At 40.6% G+C, this 25639-nt stretch overlaps 1 protein-coding gene across 9 annotated transcripts in view; it reads left to right on the top strand.

Annotated features, from left to right (window-relative positions):
- The window catches only part of LOC136873840 (semaphorin-1A), a 923904-nt gene that overhangs the window by 810629 nt on the left and 87636 nt on the right, over positions 1-25639 (top strand). For all 9 annotated transcript variants that reach the window (XR_010860177.2, XR_010860178.2, XM_067147109.2 and 6 more), the window contains exon 5: positions 14470-14532. Coding sequence is in view for 7 of the 9 variants with exons in the window: in XM_067147109.2 (XP_067003210.2) it covers positions 14470-14532 (63 nt within the window). In the remaining 2 variants the exon portion in view is untranslated. The remainder of the gene's footprint in view (positions 1-14469; positions 14533-25639) is intronic.

The raw sequence follows: 25639 nt of genomic DNA on the forward strand, positions 1-25639 counted from the left end.
TACCTAATAATAATTATAATATCGAAATAAATTGTCTTGCATTTGCAGATGACTTTGCAATACTTTCTGAAAATGTGACATCTGCTATAACCCAAGTAAATGTCTTGGAAAGAATCGCCAGCAGAACTGCCTTAAGAATTTCTGCAGAAAATACAAAATTTTTAACAAATATTTGGGATGCACCAAAATTTCTGAAAACAGATATTGGCCAAATAGAGAGGGTAAAAAAATTCAAATATCTAGGGGAAATAATCCAAGAAAATGGTTTAGAAAAATCTGCAGTAGAGGAGAGGGTACATAAAATGGAGAGAGCTTATGGTGTCACCAAAGATATCTACAATAAAAGATGCCTATCCAAAAATGCAAAAATAAGGCATTACAACACAGTAGTGAAGCCAGAATGCCTATATGCAAGAGAATGTCTGGCATTAAACTATAATTTAGATAAACTAGAAATACTAGAAAGGCGAATCATGAGGAAAATATTAGGCCCACAAAACACAGCAGAAGGTTGGAAATTACGAAGTAATGCTGAAATATATCAAAAAATAGAAAATATATCAGATGTAATGAGGAAAAGGAGACTTATGTTTTTTGGACATTTATATCGAATGCAAGATAGTAGATTAACCAGTAAGATTTTCAGATATTTGTGGGGTAAGAAATCAACGACAAGCTGGGCCAATGAAGTAAGAAAGGATTTAGAAAAAAACAATATAACAACAGAATAAATAAATAATAGAGAAGGCTTTCGGGAAAAAGTATTGAAAATAGAAGGATTCCAAGGTAGGAAAGTAAAAAAGACTGGTTCAAAATGGTCTGAAGACAGAAAGAAGAAACATAGTGAACAGATGAAAGCGTACTGGAAGAAAAGGAAAGAATAAAGAAGAAGGAATTGAAATTGGCACGTGGTCCTCTGGTGGCCCATTCGAAAGAATAATATAATAATAATAATAATAATAATAATAATAATAATAATAATAATAATAATCCTTAACGACGACTGTAACCAGGTTTGCGAAAATGGAATAAGAAAAACGACAAAAACACGAAATTTTCCGCGGAAATATGACCATAATATAAAAAAATTATTATCATAACACTAATTATCTTCGAACTGTGCAGGCTGGTGATTTCAACTATTTATTTTTAGATTACTCTGTGAATGAACCTTGGCTTACCTACGGATGTTGAGTCACCCGCGAAGAGTTAGTCATTCCTGCTGGCTTTGTCCCGTTATCTCGGTACTCCCAAGTCCCATCGAGTGGGCCGTTGTTATCTAATGTTGGCCACGCCAGCCCCGTCTTGCTAGGCAATTCGTTCAGCGACCCCTTCTCGCTTGTATTCATTACTTTCTTCCCTAAGCTAGTGTACACTTAATACTGTGGTCATCTCGTAAATTACTTTGGGCTTACTGACGAGGGAAATTAATAGCAACTGTTGACCACACATTGCTGGGCCGCTTAAAACACGAAAGAACTTGGTTCTTAACTGTGAGATCTTGCAGGGATATATATATTAAATAGTCCTTACTTAAACAAATGAAGCGGTTTACATTGTATAACTTAATATTATAACCGAGGCCTGACTTAGTCTGACGTTGTCGGAATTGTGTGTCACAGGAAATCACGCGATCAGCGTACCACTGTCCTTACAAGTATATTTTACTGTATGTATATACTTCTTCTTTTTTTTTTTTTTTTTGCTACCACTTTTCCCACACCTGTGGGGTCGTGGGTGCGAACGGTGTCTCACATATGTGGATTCGGCCCCGTTTTACGGCCGAATGCCCTTCCTGACGCCAACCCTATGTGGAATGATGTAATCACTATTACGTGTTTCTTTGGTGGTTAGTAGTGTAGTTTGTTGTGTGAATATGACAGTCCCCGAGCCAGAAAAATTAATCAGAGGTGATTAAAATCCCCGACCCGGCCGGGAGTCGAACCCGCGGCCAAGGAGTCGGACATTTGACTCCTGGTTTATTGTGCCTCTTTATAATGGCAGTGGGGTTTTGTGATTTCCCATAATCATATGATTAATTTGTGCAACCTTTAGCATATTGTACAACAGTCATCCCCGAGGTGGTTTACGAATAGTGTCTCTGTCCCTTGCCCGGAGACCCGGGCTCAATTCCAGACTAATTCAACCGTAAGCATTTTAATGGGCTTTGAGGACTGTAACAAGGCCCACTTAGCCTGGTGGGGCAATATTCAAACTATCTCATACGGCAGGGGGCAGTGCACTCGACTATATTGAGAGCGGCGTTTTGGCAAGTTCGAGGGCCTTAATTCGCTGTCTAGTTTACGAGTGATGCAGTATTTGTGCTGGTTTGCAGAATTTATTGCGATTTGAAACAAAATCGTTAACACGTCATATAACTCAGAATTAACACTCAGTAAAATTATAGTGTATATAGAGGTGGTAAAGTCTGGCCCCGTGGTGTAGGGGTAGCGTGCCTGCATCTCACCCGAGACCCCGGGTTCGATTTCCGACCAGGTCAGGGATTTTTACCTGGTTCTGATGGTTGGTCCACTCAGCCTACGTGAGGAGTTGGTGAAGTAGTGACCCTGGTCTAGAAAGCCAAGAATAACGGCCGAAAGGATTCGTCTTGCCGACCACACGACACCTCGCCTTCGGGCTGAACAGCTGTCACTTGGTAGACTATGACCCTCCGGGGATGTTGCGCTATGGGGCTTAGGTTTCTTGTTGGCAAAATGATTCCCAAGTTTTTCTTTTTCCTGGTCTCTTATACCATGTGTCGTCAGGTCCCTTTTCTCTGGTGTTTCGGAAGATATTTTAAATTCCGTTTTCGGAATATGTAGGTAGTCAGGAAAAAACAAAATAAAAAAATACTTATCCTATTTAGCTTCCGTGGTTCAGGCGGCAGCGCGCCGGCCTCTCGCCGCTGGTTTCCGTGGTTCAAATCCCGGTTACTCCATGTGAGATTTGTGCTGGACAAAGCGGAGGCGGGACAGGTTTTTCGCCGGGTACTGCGGTTTTCCCTGTCATTTTTCATTCCAGCAACACTCTCCAATATCATTTCATCTGTCAGTAATTAATCATTGCTCTAGAGGAGTGCGACATGCTTCGATAGCCGACACAATTCCTAGCCTCGCCGCTAGATGGGGGCTTCAATCATTCCATTCTTGACCCGGTCGAATGACTGGAAACAGGTTGTCGATTTTCATTTTCACTCATCCTATATGTCATATGATGTCCAGTGTCATTAGAAAACGTCCTTTAGGTTCTCACTGCAAAGCGTTTTTTTTTAAAAAAAAGTGTAATTCTGTGTGCCCAATTGATAGGGCAGCCTCAAATTAGTCTCGTACGGTATTCCGTTCAAGAATATTTATGGACGATGACAGTCCAGCTTTCTTGGTTCTTGTCTCCATACTACTGCCATACAGCAACTCACTCAACCGCCACTCTTGTTTTGCCCCCGTCAATAAATATTTTTGAAAATAAGACTAATCTGAGGCTGCTCTATCGATTGGCCACATAAAATTACACTTTAAACTACATTTTGTTTGCAGTGAGAGCCAGAACACGTTTTCCGTTAAGATGTAGGCCTGCCTGATGGATCAGTTATTGTTTGAGTTAACTCTACCTACACATTACAAAAAAGAAATTGAACATATCTTCCGAAACATCAGAGTAAAGGCGTCTGACGACTCTTAGGTGTGTCACACGTTATACAGTCAGAGTATAAGGACGCCAGGGGTAGCCTTCAACCGTTTGTTTCGCGTTCTGTCGCTCAACCACCGTCGCTGGATTGCGCGTCTAAAAGTAGTACAGTAGTAACAAGGCAATAGCGAGGCACAGAGTGCAGAATAAATAATTGTGCTTCTTACATTGGCAAAATAAATAAATAAATAAATAAATAAATAAATAAATAAATAAATAAATAAATAAATAAATAAATAAATAAATGCATTTATATATCATTCATATTCAGTGACCTTACATTATTACGATCTTATCCGTACGTTCCCCTGTGGATGGGGGCGGTAGAATAACACCCACGGTATCCCCTGCCTGTCATAAGAGTCGACTACAAGGGGCCCCAGGGGCTCTTAACTGGGGAGCGTGGGTTGGCGGCCACGGGGCCCTTAGCTGAGTCGTGGCATTGCTTCCACTTGTGCCAGGCTCCTCACTTTCATCTATCCTATCCGACCTCCCTTGGTCAACTCTTGTTATTTTCCGAACCCGACGGTATTGCGTATGGAGGCCTAGGGAATCTTTCATTTTCATGTCCTTCGTGGCCCTTGTCTTCCTTTGGCCGATACCTTCATTTTTTGAAGTGTCGGACCCCCTCGAATTTTCTTTCTGATTAGTGTTATATAGGGGATGGTTGCCTAGTTGTAGTACCTCTTAAAACAATAATCATCACCACCAGTCTTATCCGTACGGTAATTGCCATTGAGTCATATCGATTATCATTTGTTTGTGGAATTTAGGTAGAAATTATAATCCTTCCTCTATCTGTAATTAGTTGCTGTTGGGGAGGACGCTTATCACATACCGCCCTTACAGCATGCCTGCAACCAGATGCTCAGGGTGAAAATGATGGGACAGTCATCAGCCAGTCCTCCTACCGTGAATACAGCACACACTACTCCATAGGGTTGATTGCTTATTGTGAATTTGTGGTGAGTAGGTAATGCTCGATTCAAAATGCAAAGTTGTTGTGTTATAATAACGTAAATTAACAGACATGTAATTTGTAAGAAGAAATATGTGACATTCTGCTTGGGACCCGGAACCTCGGTGACCAAAGGCCAAGCGCTGACAATTTAGCCATGGAGCCGGGCTGTGGTGACTCGACATCTCTCTAGCACCGTCATATTGTCCGGCTCCATGGCTAAATGGTTAGCGTGCTGGCCTTTGGTCACAGGGGTCCTGGATTCGATCCCAGGCAGGGACGGGAATTTTAACCTTAATTGGTTAATTTCGCTGGTACGGGGACTGGGTGTATGTGTCGTCTTCATCATCATTTCATCCTCATCATGACGCGCAGGTCGCCTGCGGGAGTCAAATCAAAAGACTTGCCTCTGGCGAGCCGAACTTGTCCTCGGACACCCCCGGCACTAAAAGCCATACGCCATTTTTTTATTGCCTCAGGCAGGCCTGAACCGTGAGAATGATTGCCTTTCGGCGTATATGATGCGTTGAGAGCTAATTCATGAATGGGACTATAGGTTAGCGGCTGGATTGTTTTGTTGATTAGCTGGTCTGTTGAAATAAAATCATGGTTGGTTAGAATATGACCTGATGTTGGCGCTGCTCACGCCCCTTTTATACCCTACCAGGCTTGGTATAGTCCGCGAAACTTTTAGTGACACTTGGTTTTACGGGACGAGGAGTAAGGAGTGGGCTACCCCGGTTCCGGTAATACTGCCAACTGAATGGAAATGAAAACTGAATTGAATCGATGGCATGAACGATCGATATGAATTTTCTAAACCGTCGTTTCCGTGTAGGAATTGTAGATTGTTCGTGCGATGTACCTTGATTTTCCTGACTCATGTTCAAGCTTAACCTATATTTTGACTTTGCTGTGTAATTAAAACAGTATTTAACGTGTTGCAATTATACCGCCAGATGTGTCGCGGCGATGCATAATGGTGTCATATTTTTTGTGTCAGAGGTTGCCAATACGAATCTGGAAGATAACCGAGGTCTACCGATTCAGCACTAGAGAGCCGAAGTATCACTAAAAGTTTCGCGTACTATAACAACACTAAGTACAAACAACACTACTACACTCTGGTGGCCATTCTATCTGTTACAGAGAATTGTAACTGTAATGATTTACATACCCGCCGATGGTATGTACGCGAATGACATTACATCGACATCCGACCATTTCTTCTGGGTGCTTCATTTTTTTCTTCAGGCAGTGTATGTCCGGGAATACGTCCATCTCTAGGTATTGAAGTGTCGTTTTTTTAATTTCTCAACATCCTCACTCAGCCCTCAGTGAATCAATTGCGTATTTACTGCCTCAACTTGGCAACACATTTCCCAATATTTACAGGAAGAGACGAAATTAGCGAAAGAGAGAGAATACTGTTCATTTAATAGATCTCGGACCAATATTAAGTTGGTGATGTCTTTCGTTTCGCATCTGTACTCCGGTTCATGGAGATTCTGGACCTAAATCAAGTGCCTTACTTTTGTCGACCTACAGGGCAAAGAGGAATACGCAAGTTAACTAACGCTAGGGAATGTTGGCCACATAATTACTGATTAACGTGAGCCTACGAGATTAATGTCGAGGAACTTAATTTCTTTAGCAGCCGTAGCAATACGCTCTCTGCTACTTGTCCACCGTAATTAGTTTCTCTGTGTTTCCCGAGCCCATAGCCGGTAGAACCCTTCTTGTGGGCAACATGGAACCCAGCAAAGGAAGAAACAAATCTTGCATGTTGACGTGGTTCATCGTCCTTAAATTCGAGTGCATCTCACCTCTCGGTAATAGCAGTAACTGTGATGTCAGTGTTTTGTAATCTTGAAACTAAATATGTGCAGGAAACCATTTTTCTCGAATGAGTTTTAGTAGTAATAATAATAACAATAATACGAGAACATTTTTTTCCTGCCTCTTAAATCCGAGGAATTAGCATTGTACTAATTTACAGTATATACAGTCGAACCTCGATATCTCGAACCTCCATTACTCGAATTTTCAGCCTCTGGAAATAAATTTCCCGGCCATTTGTTCTATTCTTCACGAGTATTTATTTCTCGATTTCTCGAAACAAACATTTCCTCCCTTGAAGCAAAAAATTATCTATAACTCGAATTTTGTGCAACATTAATTGTGTAATGCGGCATTTGTGGTCTGTGAGGAACAGTTAACAAGTAAAGACAGGGTCGCAGTGATGGACGGGAAAGGAAAATCTAAAATTTCTAGTGATGGGAAAATCGGCGAAGCCTCGCTGTTTCTCGGGTGTGAATTAATGACCGGTAACGTACGAAAGCAACCCCCGAAGTCGCGGATGACAAGCTCCATCTTGGCTGCGTGATATTGACGAGAAGTTTCAACCTGAAGGAAGGAAGGGTTAACATTAACAAACATGAGAGACTAACGGATTTTCCCCAAAGGTGTTAACGGAGGTATGTTTCTGGTTTCACTACTCTATCCAGTCTTCTAAAAAGTTACTGTCATAAGGGTTATAATGAAAGTGATGCCGTAAAATAGAGTTTGTATATTTTTAAATACTGTTATAAATAATGTTTTCAGTATAAGCCCGTACATCCCTTTTATTCAGTTATGTGCTATACATGCTCAAAAATGGTATTCTCTATATCTCGAAAATTCGATAACTCGAAATAAAAATTAGCTCCCGACCTGATTCGAGATATCGAGGTTCTACTGTAGTACAGTACTTTCAGCATTCGGAGTTCTCAAGCTTGAAACATGTGTATGATTGTTGACAGACAACTTTTCATTCAAGCGTGAAGGTAGTACTCGTATGGTTGAAGACACGGCATGTTTGTCATCACCACCGTAGGAAATACTGCAGTGCCTACAAATGGGACTTTTCATCACATTATCTAGTTGAGCGACGTGTTTTGTGGTAAACATTTATTCCGAGTGTGATAACGAACTTAGCTGAGTAGTTAGGTTTACTCATGTAAGCTAACAACGTCTTACGAACTTACGGTCACTTCTCACAATTAATGTCAGATAAGCCACGCCACGCCACGCCACGCGTGCTCTGTTGACATCACGTGACTAAGTGACGTCACGCGACCTGCGCGCACAATCGCGCCTAATAATTCACGGGGCAAATAGGGCGATAGCAAGCATTGCGTACACCGCTCCACACATTAGCATATCGCACTCCCTAACTTCTTTCTGCACACAGTGGCGTAATTTTCACAACTTACGAAAGGAGGCTACCAAATAGATATACTGAAATGCGAAATGTTCACTACGTGGGTCTACAGCGCTGCATTCGGGAGACAAAGAGGAGCTGGTCCTCAACGTCGACTGTACCGAGAATGATTTTTCGTGTGTTCCATTCTCCTGCACTAAGGCGAATGCTAGGACAGTTCCTAGCATAGGCCACGGCCGCCAACCTCCTTACCTTCACCATCCAAATGTCGTTGGCCTGAGAGACGGCGCAACATCTAAGAGGCCCGCCGTACCCCTTCAGGGTACAGAATGGAAACTTGCGTCGTACTAGTAGTAGTGCCAAGTACAGTAGCGTACTGGATAGACGTGGCAGTTCAACTGACGAACCCAAATGACACGACTGGGACAAAACACTACGCACACACGTCCTGATAAGTCAGTTTAGCAAATGTATTTATATGTAGAGACTTCCACTTTCAAGATAGAGCTTTCCGATTGAGTTGTTCTTAACTGCTCTTATTATTCATAATGTATAAAATAATCTGTTCAACAATTGTATTTTTTATTATTATTAGAATCGTTTTCAACATCCTAAGCAAAATTTTTGTGATCGTGATTACTTCGTGCTTTTTCTACAAGCATTGTTTTTTTTGTTTCTGTTTGTTTACAAGTTGCTTTTGGTCGCACCGACACAGATAGGTCTTACGGCGACGATGGGATAAGAAAGGGCTAGGAGTGGGAAGGAAGTGGCCGTGGCCTTAATTAAGGTACATTGGGATCGAATCCCACTGTCGGCAGCCCTGAAGATGGTTTTCTGTGGTTTTGCATTTTCATACTAGACAAATGCTGGGGCTGTACCTTAATTAAGGCGACGGCCGCTTCCTTCCCAATCCTAGCCCTGTCCTCTCCCATGGTTGTCATAAGGTATATTATGAATAATAAGAGCAGTTAAGAACAACTCAGCTTTATCTTAAGCCACGGGTAGATTTAGCAATACCGCCTCGCAAAGCCCATTTGAATTCGCGCGCGAAGCGTTCTGATTGATTAAATTCAAGAGCTGATAAAATCACAACGGCGCGAAATATCTAGTTGTTTTTTAAATCCAAATTATTGATCAGTATGACCAACTCTCTAACGCTCACATTCCCGGTTCACGTTGTTTACGACCACCCTGTATTTCATTCGTGTCAGTGGGTGAAAAAAATAACATTCTAAAATTTTAACCACTGTCCCATCACCAATACGTACTTTAAAATTACTCGATTTTCACGTGCTATTTTCTCATTATCTTATTAACGTTTGATGCGAGATTGAATGTAGCAATGGTACTGATAAAATATCCGGCTCCATGGCTAAATGGTTAGCGTGCTGGCCTTTGGTCACAGGGGTCCCGGGTTCGGTTCCCGGCTGGGTCGGGAATTTTAACCATAATTGGTTATTTCGCTGGCACGGAGGCTGGGTGTATGTGTCGTCTTCATCATCATTTCATCCTCGTCACGACGCGCAAGTCGCCAACGAGCGTCAGATAAAAAGACCTGCATCTGGCGAGCCGAACTTGTCCTCGGACACTCCCGGCAGTAAAAGCCATACGCAGTTTCATTTATTGATAACATAAAAACAAATACTACTACTAATTTACATTCAAGAGTTAATTAGTTACATGATTGAATAAGTATAAGGACACCGTAGAACTAATTAATTTCAAGTAAGAAATAGTTCAGTACTTACCTTACGAAACTAATGTTCCCCGAAATACACTGAAGAAAATGGAAATTGCAACACCCAGAAGGAGTGGCGCTACATTGCTGCAATTGAACATGCAGGACGAGTGTTCGGTTGTGATTCGATGATTACACTTTCAGGTCCCTCTGACCGCAAGTTTGGACAACAATCAATACAGGATGTGCTCGCCACGAGCTGCAATACATTGATGAATTCGTCGAGGCATGGGGTCAATAAGGCCCTGGATCGCTTCCTGAGGAATTGTGGCCCATTCTTGCTGCACTGCACGGGTCAGTTAATCCAAAGTTGTGGGTGGCTGAGGACGGTTGGCCAGTTGTCGACCCATCCTGTCCCACACATGCTCAATAGGACTGCGATCCGGGGATCTGGCGGGCCATTGTAAGGTTGTGATGTCGTGGAGAGCTTCTCTGGAGATGCGTGCAGTGTGAACCCGGGCATTGTCCTGCTGAAACATCCCATTAGCAATGTTCGCCATCATAGGGACAACCACTGGATTGAGTACCCTATCAACGTACTGTCGAGCAGTCATAGTGCCCTCAAGAAGCACTAATTGAAATCATTAAAGCCAATAGCTCCCCAGACCATAATGCTGGGTGTTGGCCCTGTGTGCCTCTCGACAATAAGATCTGGGTGGCCCCTCTCCCCGGTACGTCGGCGCACACGATTCCAGCGATCACTGCGGGTAAGACAGAAGTGCGATTCATCACTAAAGACGACCCTATGCCATTCGTCGACCCACGTCGATCTTTCTCGACACCAGGCCAGCCTTACACGTCGCTGTTGTGGGGTCAATGGAACACCTTCTGCAGGGACACGGGCTCGTAAGCCAGCTGCACGCAGGCGATTACCAACTGTTTGTTGTGTAACGTGGGGGTGCCACAGCTGCTCGAATTTGCGCTGCTGTTGCATGGGGTTCCATCCGGGCCATCCGAATGATGCGGCGATCCTCTCTCTCAGTTGTCTGTCACGCTGGGCCTGTGCCAGGTCTACGAGTGTGGGTACCTTCATTTGACCACTGCTGCCATACACGTTGTACCGTAGATGCCTTTCGTCCAACACGTGCAGCGACAGTCCTTAGCGATAATCCAGTCTCACACAGGCCAATTATCCGAGCCCTCTCAAACGGCGACAGTTGTTGATAGCGTGCTCTTCTCTGTCGTCGAGGCATGTTTGACGGGGAACACTTCACTGCACAGAGTGCAAGTCAACTACGCTACACCAGAGTATGTATAATGGAGTTGATTCCTCCGAGACCAGTCACGTGGGGAGACCTGTAGCAACAATCCAATGGGTCTGAAACTTTGATCGTTTACATACCTACATGGCATCGTTCCATATCTTGAAAAATCAACACAAACGACCATTGCCTTCATGGTATTGCAATTTCCATTTTCTTAAGTGTATTAAAAAACAACTATTTGCAGCATAGGCAGGTTATTTTTTCGTGTATATGACTACTTAGTACAACTTAACAGAAATAATATAGGCGAAGAGTATTGTCATTAAGGTACGCTGGCTGAAATTTTGTAGCCGATGTTAAAAAAAGAGGCATTTATACACTACAAGTTCGTCGTCCTTGTTTTAATTTCAACATGAGATTATAAAATTTTAATGAAAGTTGCTGGTTGTTTTTTCTTCCTCTTTGTGACAATGGTGAATGGAGGAAGAGGGGTATAGTCTCGAAAATTATAAGCGGACGCAGGAGAAGATATTCTATTATTTTCGTTTGCATAAATGATATCATGTAGATATCTTTTAAAATGTTTCGTTAGCTTAAATGCTATGCAGATATTTTTGCTTGTTAAAAGCGTCTGTGTGTGGGTTATCAGATAATGGTGGCAAGTTTCCTCTAGTTTGTTTAGCCTACGGCCGTTGACAGGTCGGGAGATTACGTAGTCGTCTCCTCCACCCCTTCCCCCACTCTTTGATTAGCATATCGTGCTTTGTCAGATCTCCTCGTGCCAAGCTTAAGGTACATATAAGAAGCAAAGGACGCCGTCTTCTCAGTTCAGATGTCCTTTGGCCTTATCTCCTGCATACACAACCAATTTACATATTCCGTTACTATCACCCCAGAAGCCGTCATATACAGAAACTAATGCTAATTTCATTCTCATTCGACCTCGTTTAGGATTAAGATAAAATGGTTTATAAAGTAGCACACCCTGAGTTACTTCCTTTTCATTAAAGTACAAATCCCTTGTCTACAAGTGGAAGTTCGGTACAAATGCTGACCTGAAAATTAGCAAGCCAGAAATTAAATCTTGTACTGCGCAAAGACTTTGTCGCCTGATTTACTTTTATGATAAATTAAAACAGTGAAATGGCTGCCATGAAATTCGTCGCCAGTTTTCCTCAAATACCTATGGTAAGGAAACCTACATTAACCAATCAAACGTTCGTCTTATTTTTCTAACAGAAGTACTTTTTTAACTAAATAATTTATTTTGAATTTTTAATGTTACAATTGGTTACATTTAGTACAGAATTACCATTATACCAATTTTCTGAAACGTTCATACAATTTTAGGTTTTTTTTTCCTTGTTATATAATTGGATTTATATGTATAAACATAAGTTCAACCAAATAGTTTGGAAACAAAAACTTACAGACGTATCTAAAACACTCATAATTACAAGTTTGCCATACAGTTCGGTGGCAAAGGAGACTTTGTCTGAGGAATTTGGTCACCTGATAGCTGGAACGTTCCCTCACTGATGTGACTTTATAAGTCGCTAGCATCCTAGTTAGCCAACTGAAACATGTGTACCAAATGAACCAAGACCGAAGGGCATCCATTATGTTGATCAAAGATTAAAAGTGATATAGATGGCGACCAAAGGCTGCATCAGGCTGTTGATGTCGGGAAAGTCTGCATCGTTCCTTCCTCAAATGATCCAGAAAGCCGGCGAGTGTGAGGAACATTGGTTGCTTATAGCCAGAAAGGTTATAATGAATGGCAGCGGCTAGAAACCATAGGACTGCGTTCCTTTTCTTGCTCGATCGTTGCGGTACGTCAAATTGCAGAATCGCTTGTTGGAGAGAATTATCAGACTCTGCACCCTGTATTATTTTGGTAACTTTCAACGTCCATTTCCATATGACAGTAGCATTAAGCACGCAGTAATCCGGTGAACCAAGGTGTCTGTAGAATCACTGAGAGAGCATCTGTCATCCACCAGCTGCTCATGTCTTTTCAGTTTTTCACCTGTAGGGATGATTTCATTTAGATAACTGTATACCGACACTCTCCATTCTAGGGGTAAGTACTTGTACTGGAAAGTAACACCAGAGTAGGTTTACTGACACGTTAAAGAAACCCTTTTCTGGACACAATTCCAACACTGCTGCATTTCATATAATTTTTGGCAATTGAAGAAACTCTGAACGTAGAACATTGTTATTGTATTTAGACATGCGTTGTTTAGTGTGAGAGAAGTAACTTCGTCGATGAAGTCATATCTGTTTGTCTCTCCAGATGCTTGACGTTTTGTAAAAGAGCTCTGCTTTACGTCCTCACGAGAAATCTTGACTAAACTAGAACTACTGTAACTGTTATGAAGGGGCGTACTATATTGTTATACACTTTCTTTTTTGTACGGCCGGGTATGGTTTACATTTCACTTTTGAAGGTGGTGACGTGTAACTAGTGCCTTGTTCCACCGTTTGGTAGCAGCACACGCACAGGGGCCAACAAATGCACTCGTCTTAGTCATTTCATAACAACACTGTCAGCGTAGGAGCAGACAACATGGAAAGCAACCGGTAGGGACAGCGCTATACGACTAGGTTCCTATGGAAAGAAAGCGTGACCAGTGCAGAAATCCAACTGATGGCACTGTTCGACATTTCGTTGGCGGTGGACGGCCCCTATGCTTCCATTGCATCGATTATGGTTTCGTTTGTGGCTCATGGTAATGGAGCCACGTCTCATCACCAGCTATGAAGTCGGCTGGATCCTGATCATGGCGTTACAAAAGTTCTCTGCACACGTCCAAACTCCTCTGCTTTTCGTTCGCAGACAAGAGTCTAGGCACCCACGTGGATGACACCTTCCCGAACTGTAAGTGGCCGTACACGATCCGCTGCGGGGTGTTTCGGCTAATTCCCGTGGCTGCCTCCATTTCCGTAAATGTGATGCATTTGTTTTCTTGCGTGGCCTGTACGACCCGGGCAATGTTGGCTGGTGTTGACACTGTCACATTCCTTGTAGAATAGATTCCCTTGTCCACCGATGTCCGCCCTGTTTTCCAACCTTCCACCCAGTTTTAAACTGTTTTCCGTGATGGTGCTCGTTCTGCACAGACAGCCACCGAGCGCCGGTGAATTTCTGCAGTGGTCACGCCTTTTTCCATAGGAACCAAGTCGTATAGCGCTGTACCTGACGGTTGTTTTCCATGTTGTCTGCTCCTACGCTGACAGGGTTGTTATGAAATGGCTGTGACGAGTGCATTCGTTGGCTCCTGTGCGTGTGCTGCTACCAAACGGTGGAACAAGCCACTAGTTACATGTCACCGCCTTCTGAAGTGAAATGTGAACCATACCCGGACGTACAAAAATGAAGTGTAAAACAATATAGTACGCCGCTCGTAGATAGCGATGGAATGTTGAGGAGGAATATTAAAGAAATTTAAAATTTATCGGTAGTATTGAGATTTTAAAATTTACATGTAGGCCTATTTGAATACTGTAAGTGATTATACCTCGTTGATCTTAAACCGCTCGGGAGGTCTTCGGCATTTGAATGTTTGCAATAGTACCTGTTGTACACGTGAGTGATTGTACTTGTTTGAGATTTAATAACATGTTGAGGATGTATCTTTATACATATATTACTACATTTTGTTTTCTTTTGTTCCAGAGGATTGAATGGCATTCTTCAGGCGCTCATCGGGAGCTTTGCTACCTCAAGGGAAAGTCTGAGGTAAGTTACGTCTAGTTTCTACAGCGATAACTTTACCTAAGTTAAATGGAAAAGGGTTTTGCATTTCCTTCTTTAGCTTTAAAAACATCCAAAAATATTATATTTCATAATTTGTTTACTAACTTCAACATAAGATTGCATGCTCAATTTCTATTCAACATTTCATTTTAATACACCAAGATATATGATTATAAATGACGATTTTACCACCATTTCTTCCATTTTTACCTCCATGAAAAAGTTCGAATTTTAAAATTTCATTCATCATTTTAGTATATTCATCGTCTAGCAAAATTTACTGATAAAAATTAAATAGCACATTGATATTATCCAACTGAGATTTCATTTCCAGAATATCATCAAGTTTTTTCCTCAAACTACGCATATAAAGATACATTAGATTTTTTAGTTTGAAACTCCCGAATTGTTGTATATTTTCATTCTTTTACAACATAATTTCTTAAGGTGATTGTCAAAATTAGTATCATCCTCCATGAGTAGGTTGTAAATATCGAAGGATGAACGAGGAGCTGATACAGCAGCTGAGGATTGCTTTGACGGACACTCTTTTATCTGCTTTATAGCATTCCACAAACAAATAATTGACACGATTTTAATCATATGGTTTCAAACACACTGATGTGGAAAATTGAACTTTCCCCTTTTCTTCCTACGCTGTGTTTCTACTGAGATAACAGGTTAAATATATTAAATTTGAAATATCAGTTGATTGGTTAAATTAAAACATCAAACACTGATGGTCCATCTAGATTCGCTTACAAAACACAGAATCAAAATCAAAGTGGAGTGATAAATTGTGGCTTTAGTCTAGAAGCCCTGTTTTATTGTGTAGTTTTGTTGACGCTTTTAATGTCATTGTAGAACGCATTCATACCAACTTTTGTGTTTTATTGTTTGAATGAATGGCTAGAACTGCGTGAATTTTCTATATTTTTTACGGTTTCAGGGATGTATGCTACCGATTGCAAACTGCTGGTTGCTGATTGAATAGGCCTACCTAAAATTGCAAATGCAAGCATAATTGGTATATAGTGTTTATAATTATCCTATTTGTAGGTGACATGGAATACATAAATAAAGTAAGAAAGAAGCAAAACTGAATCAATGCAATGTTATAGCATGAAACCATCCAAAATACAAACATTGATAACTTACTCTATTTTTGCACAAGAATTATTATTTTCATTTGAGTTTCGTAGAGAATTTGTATGAAAGCAAATTGTGTGATTTATATTGCGTGAACTATTTAGAAAATATTACATTATTTTTACTTTTTCTTCCAAAAGAAATGAGTCGTCATCCCAGTATCTTTACTATGCTGCGAAGCTGTGTCTTTCTTGTTACAGACTATGACCATAGTACAGGAACTGCACTTCAATGTATTTGAAAGTTGTGTCATGTTACTGATAGATTTGTTTTCTATGGAAAGTTTCTTTAGAACTAGAACTGAGAAAAATAGTGCAAAATTTCATATATTAAACTACCGTTTGCCTGAAGTATGGGGTCAGTATGGTCAGAGTAAAACATCTAGAAAGTCTGCTTACAGATCACGCATACAGTCCATCTAGAAAATTCATATTACATGCACAAAACATCCATTAAGTGCCCAGTCAAGTCCTTAAAAAATAAGAGAAGTCTTTCTCAATCATATTACAATTTTTCACGAAATCATCTTAAAAATACTTAACTGTGTTGATGCATGTTGTAGCAATTAAAAAAAATGCCTGTTCAATTCATTCTTCGTGGACTTAATACAGTCAGAGGCGGCTGTTTCGTTCATTAAAGGGGCAGCTTGTCGCGGTTTAATTTCAGAACATTGTTTTGTATGATAATATGATGTCTTCTATCTCACTTTACCGGTGCTAATGTTAATTATCATTTGAACACTAATACTGCTGTGGACTGCCATAAAGGGGAAGCTTTATAATTACAAAATATAATAAACCACGCCCAGCGCTTAGTTTTTAACTTTATAAAGTTTGTAAACCACACAACGTGCTTCATCTTTTAATTAATCTTAAGTAATCATCATAAAAACACACACACGGGCAACGCCTCATTTTAAAACCCAAATCACAATAATAAAACCTGTTTATAGCGGGACACAGTATAGATCTTAACAGAACATATTTTTACGACATCTTTTTAACACACACTTAAATGCATCTTGAAATTTAGTGGGAGTTACTGTGTTCCTTCTTAAATAGAAAAGTGTGTACGTAGCAAGGTTGCTATTTTGTCGAGATGTTATGCGTACGTTATTGTGATTCGAAGTTAATATTTACAAGTATTAAGGTACACATGATGCAGTTGATACGAATCTTTCTTCTTAATTAAAATATAATGGACAAGGAAGCTCGCTCGTAAGGTGACTTAATTGTAAGCCCCCAGTAATAGACAATGTGGGATCCATTACAAAAATAATGTCAGTTTCTAAGGTGTTTCGTTCGAAATAAAAAAAATGTCGCGTGTTCATGCCATCCCCATTTCCAGCTGGTAGATCAAACATGGTACAATGATTCTTCCTATCCACTGGGTAGACATGCCCAGGAATCTTTTATTGGGTTTTCGCAAATAACGTAAAGAAAATCCTGTGTTTTAAAGAAGCTCCACTACATGAGATGGCCATAGGCTATGTTTCCACTTTAAAACATGTCATCAATTAAACTACGTCCATCATCAGTCGATCGGTTACCGCTGATCTGCCAAAGTGACAGATTCCCTATCTGTTGTTTACCTAGTCTTTTATTTAATGATTTAAAAGAACTCGAAAATTCATCAAACATCCTCCTAGGGAAATTATTCCAATCCCTAATTTCTCTTCATATAAACAAGTATTTACGTATCCCAATTTGTCCTCTTAAATTCCAACTTTATCTTCATATTGTGATCTTTCCTACTTCTGAAAATGCCACTCAAGCTTATTTGTCTGCTCATGTCATTCCAAATCATCTCTCCACTGACACCTTGTAGTCGAGCTGTTCGTCTCCCAAATCTTCCCAGTCCCAAGTTTGTAACATTTTCATAACGTAACCAATGACCTCAAAGGTTTAGCTCTCAAAACAAAACCAATCCAACTTCCAGCTACGAGGTATTTATTCGAGGCTGTTGTCTACGGTTCTCATGGGAAAATCTGCGCGATTAGTGGACATTATATTATCAGACGATAACTTCAGATGTCAACTATACAATATAAAATGTGCAGGTTTCTTTAAAAATCGTACAAAAATCAAGAAAACAAAACAAAAAATGCGCGCGCACATTTTCCCTTAACGAATACACTGGAGGATGATAATGATTCTTCCTGTCCACATTGTGCGTTGGCATACGCATATATTTTTTTTTAAAATATCAAGATTGAAGTATTCTGTGACGGAGAGGTGAATGGAAGTAGGACTCAACTTAGAGAGAGGCTGTATTGCTAGCCCATACGCCATAGCTTCAGGTAGAACCTGCTACGGATCTGCGGATGAACGGTGTTCGAAGTAGGGACTGAAGGGCTCACCAACTCCTGAAAGGACCAAATGTATTTCTCTCGCATTGAATACATTCGGCACACGATTTGAACTTGCCCAATGATGTGATGCTATGGTGATAAATTAACTCAAATGGTAATTGAATTGATATGAATGAGATGTGTAGATATAGCTCGATGCGAAGGGGAATTTTTTAAACCCGTGCCAACAACGTTGCATTCATTGTACTAATCTAAAATAAATCCTGTGATACACTTGCTTCTTAGATATGGCTCATTTTCAAGACACGGGCACGAATTGTGTGGCACTAATGTCGCCTGAATGACCTCCCAGACGAATATTCCCAGGCATACGAACGTCAAGCGTGAAGAAATAATAATAGTAATAATAGTGATAGAGCATGGCTGGCTCTTCCTAACAAGAAATGCTCATTAGCTCTGCTTTGATGTGGGCTGTCCGAATGACATATGTTCCATCTAATGACCCACTTCCTCGGAGAACAGCGCTGTGATAGTTGACTGGCTTCCCTTGCCTACTCGTTCAGCTAAATGATTGATGCTTAAGTGTTAGGGAACCGATAGTGTAATGTTTCAACAACACACAATACTTTCAGACCTAAAGAATCTTAGCATTAACTGTATTGTTACACTTATATTTTGGTTAATGTTGGCAAGTGAACCATCTACAGGTGTATGAAACTCATTTTTCAAGTTTATTTTAATCTGTTATATACCTTTTATTTTCGGTAAGTAGGAGATGATTAAAGTCAAACTTGTTAATAAACAGATTTCATGAAACATCATGTCTAGAAAACGTTTTTTATAGCAATGAAACCAATCAAACAAGTAAATTACATTTTTATTGATAATATTTTATCATCCGACTTTACTTATTCCCTTTTAGATAAACCTTCACCAGTCCCAAGTATCAACTGCCAAGGATTAAGTTCGGACGTTATTCTTTTATTATTACGTCGAGTCTCTATGCTCTGACATCGCGGTTATCCGGTTCGAGTCCCGTTGGTCTAAAAAATGTTCACCGTCAGAATGTCGGCTGGTGGTGGTATACAATTTCTAATCACTAGATTGCGTGCCAAAAGCCTGGATTAAATTCCAAACCTCTCCGCAGTGCTCATACGGAGTGAGGGCATATGGCGCTCTTGATAGTGATTCGTCCGTCGGATGGGGACGTAAAGCCTTGAGCAGACGCCTTGGTGCTATTGGACAGGAGTAGGCTATGTGCCGGCACCTGGTTTCACCGTCTCCCTTCCTTCTATCACATGTTACATAATTCATTTTATCTCAGATTGACTTCAGGAAGGGCATCCGATCGTAAAAAACCGCTACGAAGATTCATCTTACTTCCTAACCGACACGAAACGAGAGTTAGTACTTATATTTACAATTCGTTTTACGTCGCACCGACATATACAGTTCTTATGGCGACGATGGCATAGGAAAGGGCTAGGTGTGGCCTTGATTGAGGTTCACCCCCACTATTCGCCTGGTGTGAAATGGAAAACCACGGAAAACATTATTCAGGAATGCAAACAGTGAGGTTCGCACCCTCTAGATCCCTAGACATGACTGTTAACACTTTGTTTGTAGTTATTACTGATATTACTATTTTATTCTAATAGAAAATTCATTACTTGTCTTAACAGTGTTGAAAATACACTTATTTTTCATACTCTGAAGTTATATTTAACAATGGTTCATAATAACCAAAGACAAGAGTTGTTGTTATTAGCGAAAAATAAGAAGATTGTTTATTCATTTTCAAATGTTTATTTTTGTGTGCAGTTGGCACAGTTCTGAAGTGGTGTATGTTATTATTTTTTTCCACTATTCTACCTTTTTTTTGTAGAGAATATTATGTTTCCTGGCGATGAATAAGAAAGCTTTGTTATTGTATTTTGGCTAGAAACTGAACAGTTAAGCCATGACAAAGATGGCAAATTTAATATCGTAACAGTACGGTTAGCACTGAAAGCAAAAGGTGAGTCTTACCATGTTTTCTGTGAAATGTTCCTTTAATGCCCCTGGTTTCCTGTATCTAATGCTGTTAGCGAGAGATTTCTCTGTCTGTATAGTTTAGTTGTAACAGACAGAAGAACAATGAACAATGAAAACCAGTGCGAAATTAATGAGAATTTTGTAGCAAAATTTTCAGCACAAAATACTACCATTTAATAAAATTAATGTGAATTAAAACTATTTATCACCATAAACTTTTACAGAGTACATGACCGTGACAGAGAACACGCATGCCCTGTACAGGTGTCCGTGTGTCACATTTGACCAAGCAGGTCCTCCAAGAAACTGATTCTACATTGAGAAGTAAACCTAATGGGCTATGTCATGTTTGCTATGATTTTGTTGGTATTGTGTGTACTCGGGACTGTGCAGGTACAGTATCTTGACTTTCCTTAACCTAGAATGGAAGAACGAAGTGTACGAAAGAAACCTTGTTTATTATGGCCTTCTAAAATATTCTGAACACAACGAACGCGTGGCATTTAATTTAAATATACATTTATTTTGACCAAGATCCTTAGAAAATATTCGTTAACATTTCGAAATATTGAAGTGCTAGAGCTAAAGGAAACATAAGCTGTAACCAGTGTGTTGAATTTTGCACTGTCTTGTTTCACTAAGAGACTTAACTTGAGGCTAACGAACTCTATTATAAATTCTTTAAACTGGCGGTATCTGTGTACGGAAAGTGCTAAACTATGAAGATATCCTACACTTGAGAAAATAAGCAGTAAATTATTATTCAGTTTTAACTTAGTACCACCAGTTTCAAAGCTTAGCTATGAAAGTGTTGCATTCATAGTCATTGAACTTTATCAAAACTCACTCATGCGAAACTATTAGGTTCGAACAAATGAATATTGTTCATTAGGATGGACTATTAATACACGAATCTTTCATAGCGGTCCAAATTGTGTAGCTTATGTACTCATCGTTATGTCGCCTTGTAAACCAAATACCGTCACCACCAGAAAAAGAGACAAGAGACAAAGGTAGTGGAATTAATAACGCGTTTAGTGGTTAGTATTCGTGCAAGCAAGAATGATTTCGTTCTCTCTCTCTCTCTCTCTCTCTCTCTCTCTCTCTGCATGTGTGTGTGTGGGGGGGGGGGAGGTGCGTCTTCTTTGGACTTGCATGAAAACCACATGTTACAACGACTGCACTGTTGTGATATTATTTCCTAATTACAATTCGCAAGCGAGCGGCGAAGAGTGCTGGCGTTAGCCGGCCGAAACATGATATACCGTGACAACAATCGATTAATTATCCCAAGTTTTTAATTTCGTTGTTGTTGCATAGATAGCAACGCAAGTGATAAATGGGGCCGTAGGTTTGATTATTGCAGCCAGAATAATTGGCCTACGCTGAAGGGTCTCGTATCGTTCTCGCTTGTAGTTGGGTAATCACTTGCCGTTTACAACAACTAGAAATCTATTTTGATTTAGATTTAGATTTCAGCGTTTAGCCCTTAAATATATTGATGTTGTGGAATGGGGGTGTATTGGCTAAATATCATTGCTAACTTTTCTTTTTACCAAGATGGTAGCGATTCGAATCCCTGTCAAACCAAGGGAGATTTTTTGAAATAGAAAGTCGCACCATATCTCTGTTGTTTGGATTGTACCAAAAACTGTCTCGCGGCTCATGGTCACAGATTAGTGTTTTCTAAAGCAATAGTGTCAAGAAATACTTTATTATGAATCTGACGACTTTTTTGTGTGTGTGTGTGTGAAACCAAATGGACTTCTATAGCGAAAGAAATGAATAAAAACGTTTATCTGTTGGTATTTAAAGCACAAGTTTTAACGTAAAAACGTCGTCGTCTGTTAAACCAACAAGAAAAAAGAAGCCGAGTGTTGTAGAAACAAAACAATTTTATCAAACTTGCCGATGTGGAAGAGTTTCGTTTCAGGAAGTAATTAAAATTCAACTACCCATTAGTTATGTGAAGAAAACGTCTGCCATTTTATCTGGGCGCTGTAAGACTCATTTGATAGAAAATAATGGTGGGACACCGCAGTTTCATCTTGGGTCGTGGCAGTTTTCTTCGGCTATCCTGAGAGTATTTTCTCCTTTTACGCTCGTGGGAAATACTGGAACAACATCTTTCTAGTCCCGTATGTCCACCCCGCACAATAAACTAAATGACACCGTAAATATGTAGGTAAATAAGACACTTTTTAACTTGATAGGGTAAGATGATGATAACCATAATGCTCCCAAGACTTATCAGCATCATCATCGAAACAAATCCTTTTCCCTTCAGAGGAAATCATTCATTTTTTTAATACGGTGGTTGTGGTGGTGAACATTATATACGGAAGTAACTGACAAATTCAGTTCTTCCGTCTGCACAGAATGTGAGTAGGCGCAGCGCATGTTCGGTTCTGCTGTTCGTTATGTCTACTGTAAATATAGAGTTCGCCGTGCCAAACGAAGGGTATGCAACCCGGAACATACAGCTAACTAGCGGGTAATGCATCTCTCGCCTTTTTGCACGTTTGAGATGCAGTTAAAGCGTTTCTGTTCTGGCAGAAAGAACAAGGTTCGATCCTTCTTACTGAAAAGAGATTTTCTCCCCTACTCTCTCTCCGCACCCCCCTCCCATTTTCGGTCTACTCTAGATCGAGTCAGTCTGGTTCAGAATGGGAACTTAACCATCGTCGAGGCATATTGATCGTTGTGCCAAGAGTTAAAAGAAACAGAAAATGTCATCGACGGGGAAATTTTTCCCGACGCCAAGCTCAGTTGGGAAGTTAAAGAAGATGAAATGAATAATGGTGAGTGAAATTGGGTAAGGAGGTGGAATGAATCGGATGTAGTCTATGAATAGTAACTGTACCGGCATTAGCCTGGACGTGAAAATATGAAACCACAGATAATCATTATCAGGACAGCCGACGGCGGGGTTCGAACCCACTCGTCTCCCGTATGCAGAACTTGGCTCCATAACCGTAGCGCGTCAACACGCGGCCACTATTCATAAATAAATAATTTGTATTAAATAACCCTATTTTGCATGTCACGGACTGAATGACTTCAAGTGATGGTTGTACGAATCACGATGTGTTCAGCTCCTTGGCTGAATGCAGCGGTCATCGGTTCTGACCGGCCCCGGGTTCGGCTCCACCTGCTCGACGGGGGATTTCAGCCGCATATTAATTCCTCGGTCACGGGGATTGAGTGTTCGTCTTCTTCCTTTACACACAACACAGAACACTAACAACCACCACAGAAACGCGCGATAGTCTTCCACATAGAGCTGTTGTCTGGAAAAGACATCCGGTCATATAAACCTAGCCTTAATCCACATGCAGTGCTGACCTCAAATAATTCGGAAAGAATACACGATTAGCCATCTCTTTTCATTGTGACGGTCAGTAGGCAAGTTTGTCTGCCTGTCAGTAGACTAGAGGGCCTGTCATTGTAATGATAAACCGCCAACTCGATTTTGACCTTCAGTAGGCCAGGCAGACCCTGTCATTATGATGAAAACTCGTTTGCGACACGCAGGAGGCAAGACTGTCTGACATAAATCGAACTCCCCTACTGGATGTGACCGGCAGTGGGAAAGTGTGCCTTACATTTTAATGAAAATTATCCAACTCCATGGTCACCGTCAGTAGGCAACTGGGCCTGTCATTAGAATGAAAACTGCCAACTCGATTGTGACCCTCAGTGGGCAAGTGAGCGTGAAATTAAGATTAATACTACCCTTCTTGATTGTGAATGGCAGTAGGCAAGTGGGTCTGTCATTATAATGAAAACTCCCCCACTGTATTCCGACTGGCAGTAGGCAGGTGGGCCTGACATTATAGTGAAAACTCCCCAAATGTACTGTGAGCGGCAGTAGGCAAATGGGCTTGACATTGCAGTGAAAACTTCCCAAAATGATTGTGACTGGCAGTAGGCAAGTGGGCTTGACATTATAATGAAAAATTCCCAACTCGATTGTGAGCCGCAGGGGGCTGATGACCTCATTCTTAGGTTCCTTAAAATAACAATCATCAATATTATTTTTTAAAATCTCAATCTTGTTGGCTTAGTTTTTCAACTTTAAATTATTTGTAACTACAAGTTGTGAAGGATGTGAAATATTTGATATTCATTTGTAAAAAAATATTTGGGTTAGGTCTTTTTTAAATATCAGTAAAACTGACTTCAGAACGTACTTACCAATGTGTTAGCTTGTTCAAAATTTAATGTTGATAACATCTTAACTTTTTTACTATTTGTTTCACGCCCCACCGACCCAGGCAGTTCTTACGCGGATGATGGAATAGGACAGGACTAGGACTGAGAAGGAAGCATCTCTGGCCTTAGTTAAGGTATAGTCCCATTCAGCATTTGCCTCGCGTGAAAATGGAAAACCATTTTCAGTGCTGCCGACACTGAGGTTCGAACCCTTTCTCCCTATAATCCGAGCTCACAGCTACTTGACTGAAACCGCTTAGCCAGCTCGCTCGTTTGAATAACTTCTGCATGCTGGGGACTGTTCCTTTTTTAAGATACCTTTTTAAAAAAATCAGGTTTTAGAGGAGCATTGACAGTATTAGTTTAACTCAGAGCAGTGATAACCTCCATCTTTATGTGTACGAGTGTATGCTTGGGTTTGAATAATACTTACCCCAGATTACCAATGTATTTCAGAGACACTTGTGTTCTAATAACTAACAAATGAACAAACTTGTGGCACAACAGCCATTGAGGAACTTGGGCTGCCAAGACGACTGCTTCCCAGCCATATGATCTGTAAATACTGGAATACCACGTGATCTGCCCAATGACACCTTTAGCCATATTGTTTGGCTGTAGTGACCGGGTCCGTTGCCTCTTGTATCAACAGCTCCTCAGCTGATCTCACGTTCAAATCCTGTCTAAATTAAAATACATGGACTGTCCGGGAATCGAAACCGACGCCTGTAGGTAAGAGACATGCATGTTATCACTACACCTTGGGGGGTCGCGTGTTGTGAAATTCTGGGCACTTTCTCGCTGGTAGTTCACACTTCAACGAGGTGCTGTAAAGCTCTTCTAATATGAACACGAAGTTGGTAATCACAGTCAGGTTAAGCGGGAAGCATAACAGATTAAAGATACTTGTTTGGAGCGGTCTCCTAGCATTAGCCTCTGGCGTGCTATCACACACTAACTCAGTTATGGAACAGTCTACAACTTCTGTGTAATATTAATGTATAGAACAATGCGTTAATTTCATTCACGTTCCAGAAACCGAATTAATACAATTTGCAAATCTCTCCACTTTTTGAGAACACGCTCAGATCTGAGTTTTTCAAGTTTCGTAAACTGTGTAATGTTTGAAATTCATTATTCATCTCCGGGCATGTTTTCATTGCCTTAGCCCGAGAGCGGTAAGGTAAGCTCTTTTACCTATTCGCGAACTGTGTGCAGTTACTTTCAGGTTGTGACAGTGACTTTTTTCTCGAAAATATCACTGGATCTGGTGTTTCGGATTTCTGAACTAATGGTATAATTGTCATTTAATTGATACTGCTATTAATGTAACCATGTATGCATATAGTATTAATGACGACATAGTCTGCATGACATTAG

The sequence above is a fragment of the Anabrus simplex genome, chromosome 5 (assembly GCF_040414725.1).
Source record: "Anabrus simplex isolate iqAnaSimp1 chromosome 5, ASM4041472v1, whole genome shotgun sequence".
Taxonomy (NCBI): domain Eukaryota; kingdom Metazoa; phylum Arthropoda; class Insecta; order Orthoptera; family Tettigoniidae; genus Anabrus; species Anabrus simplex.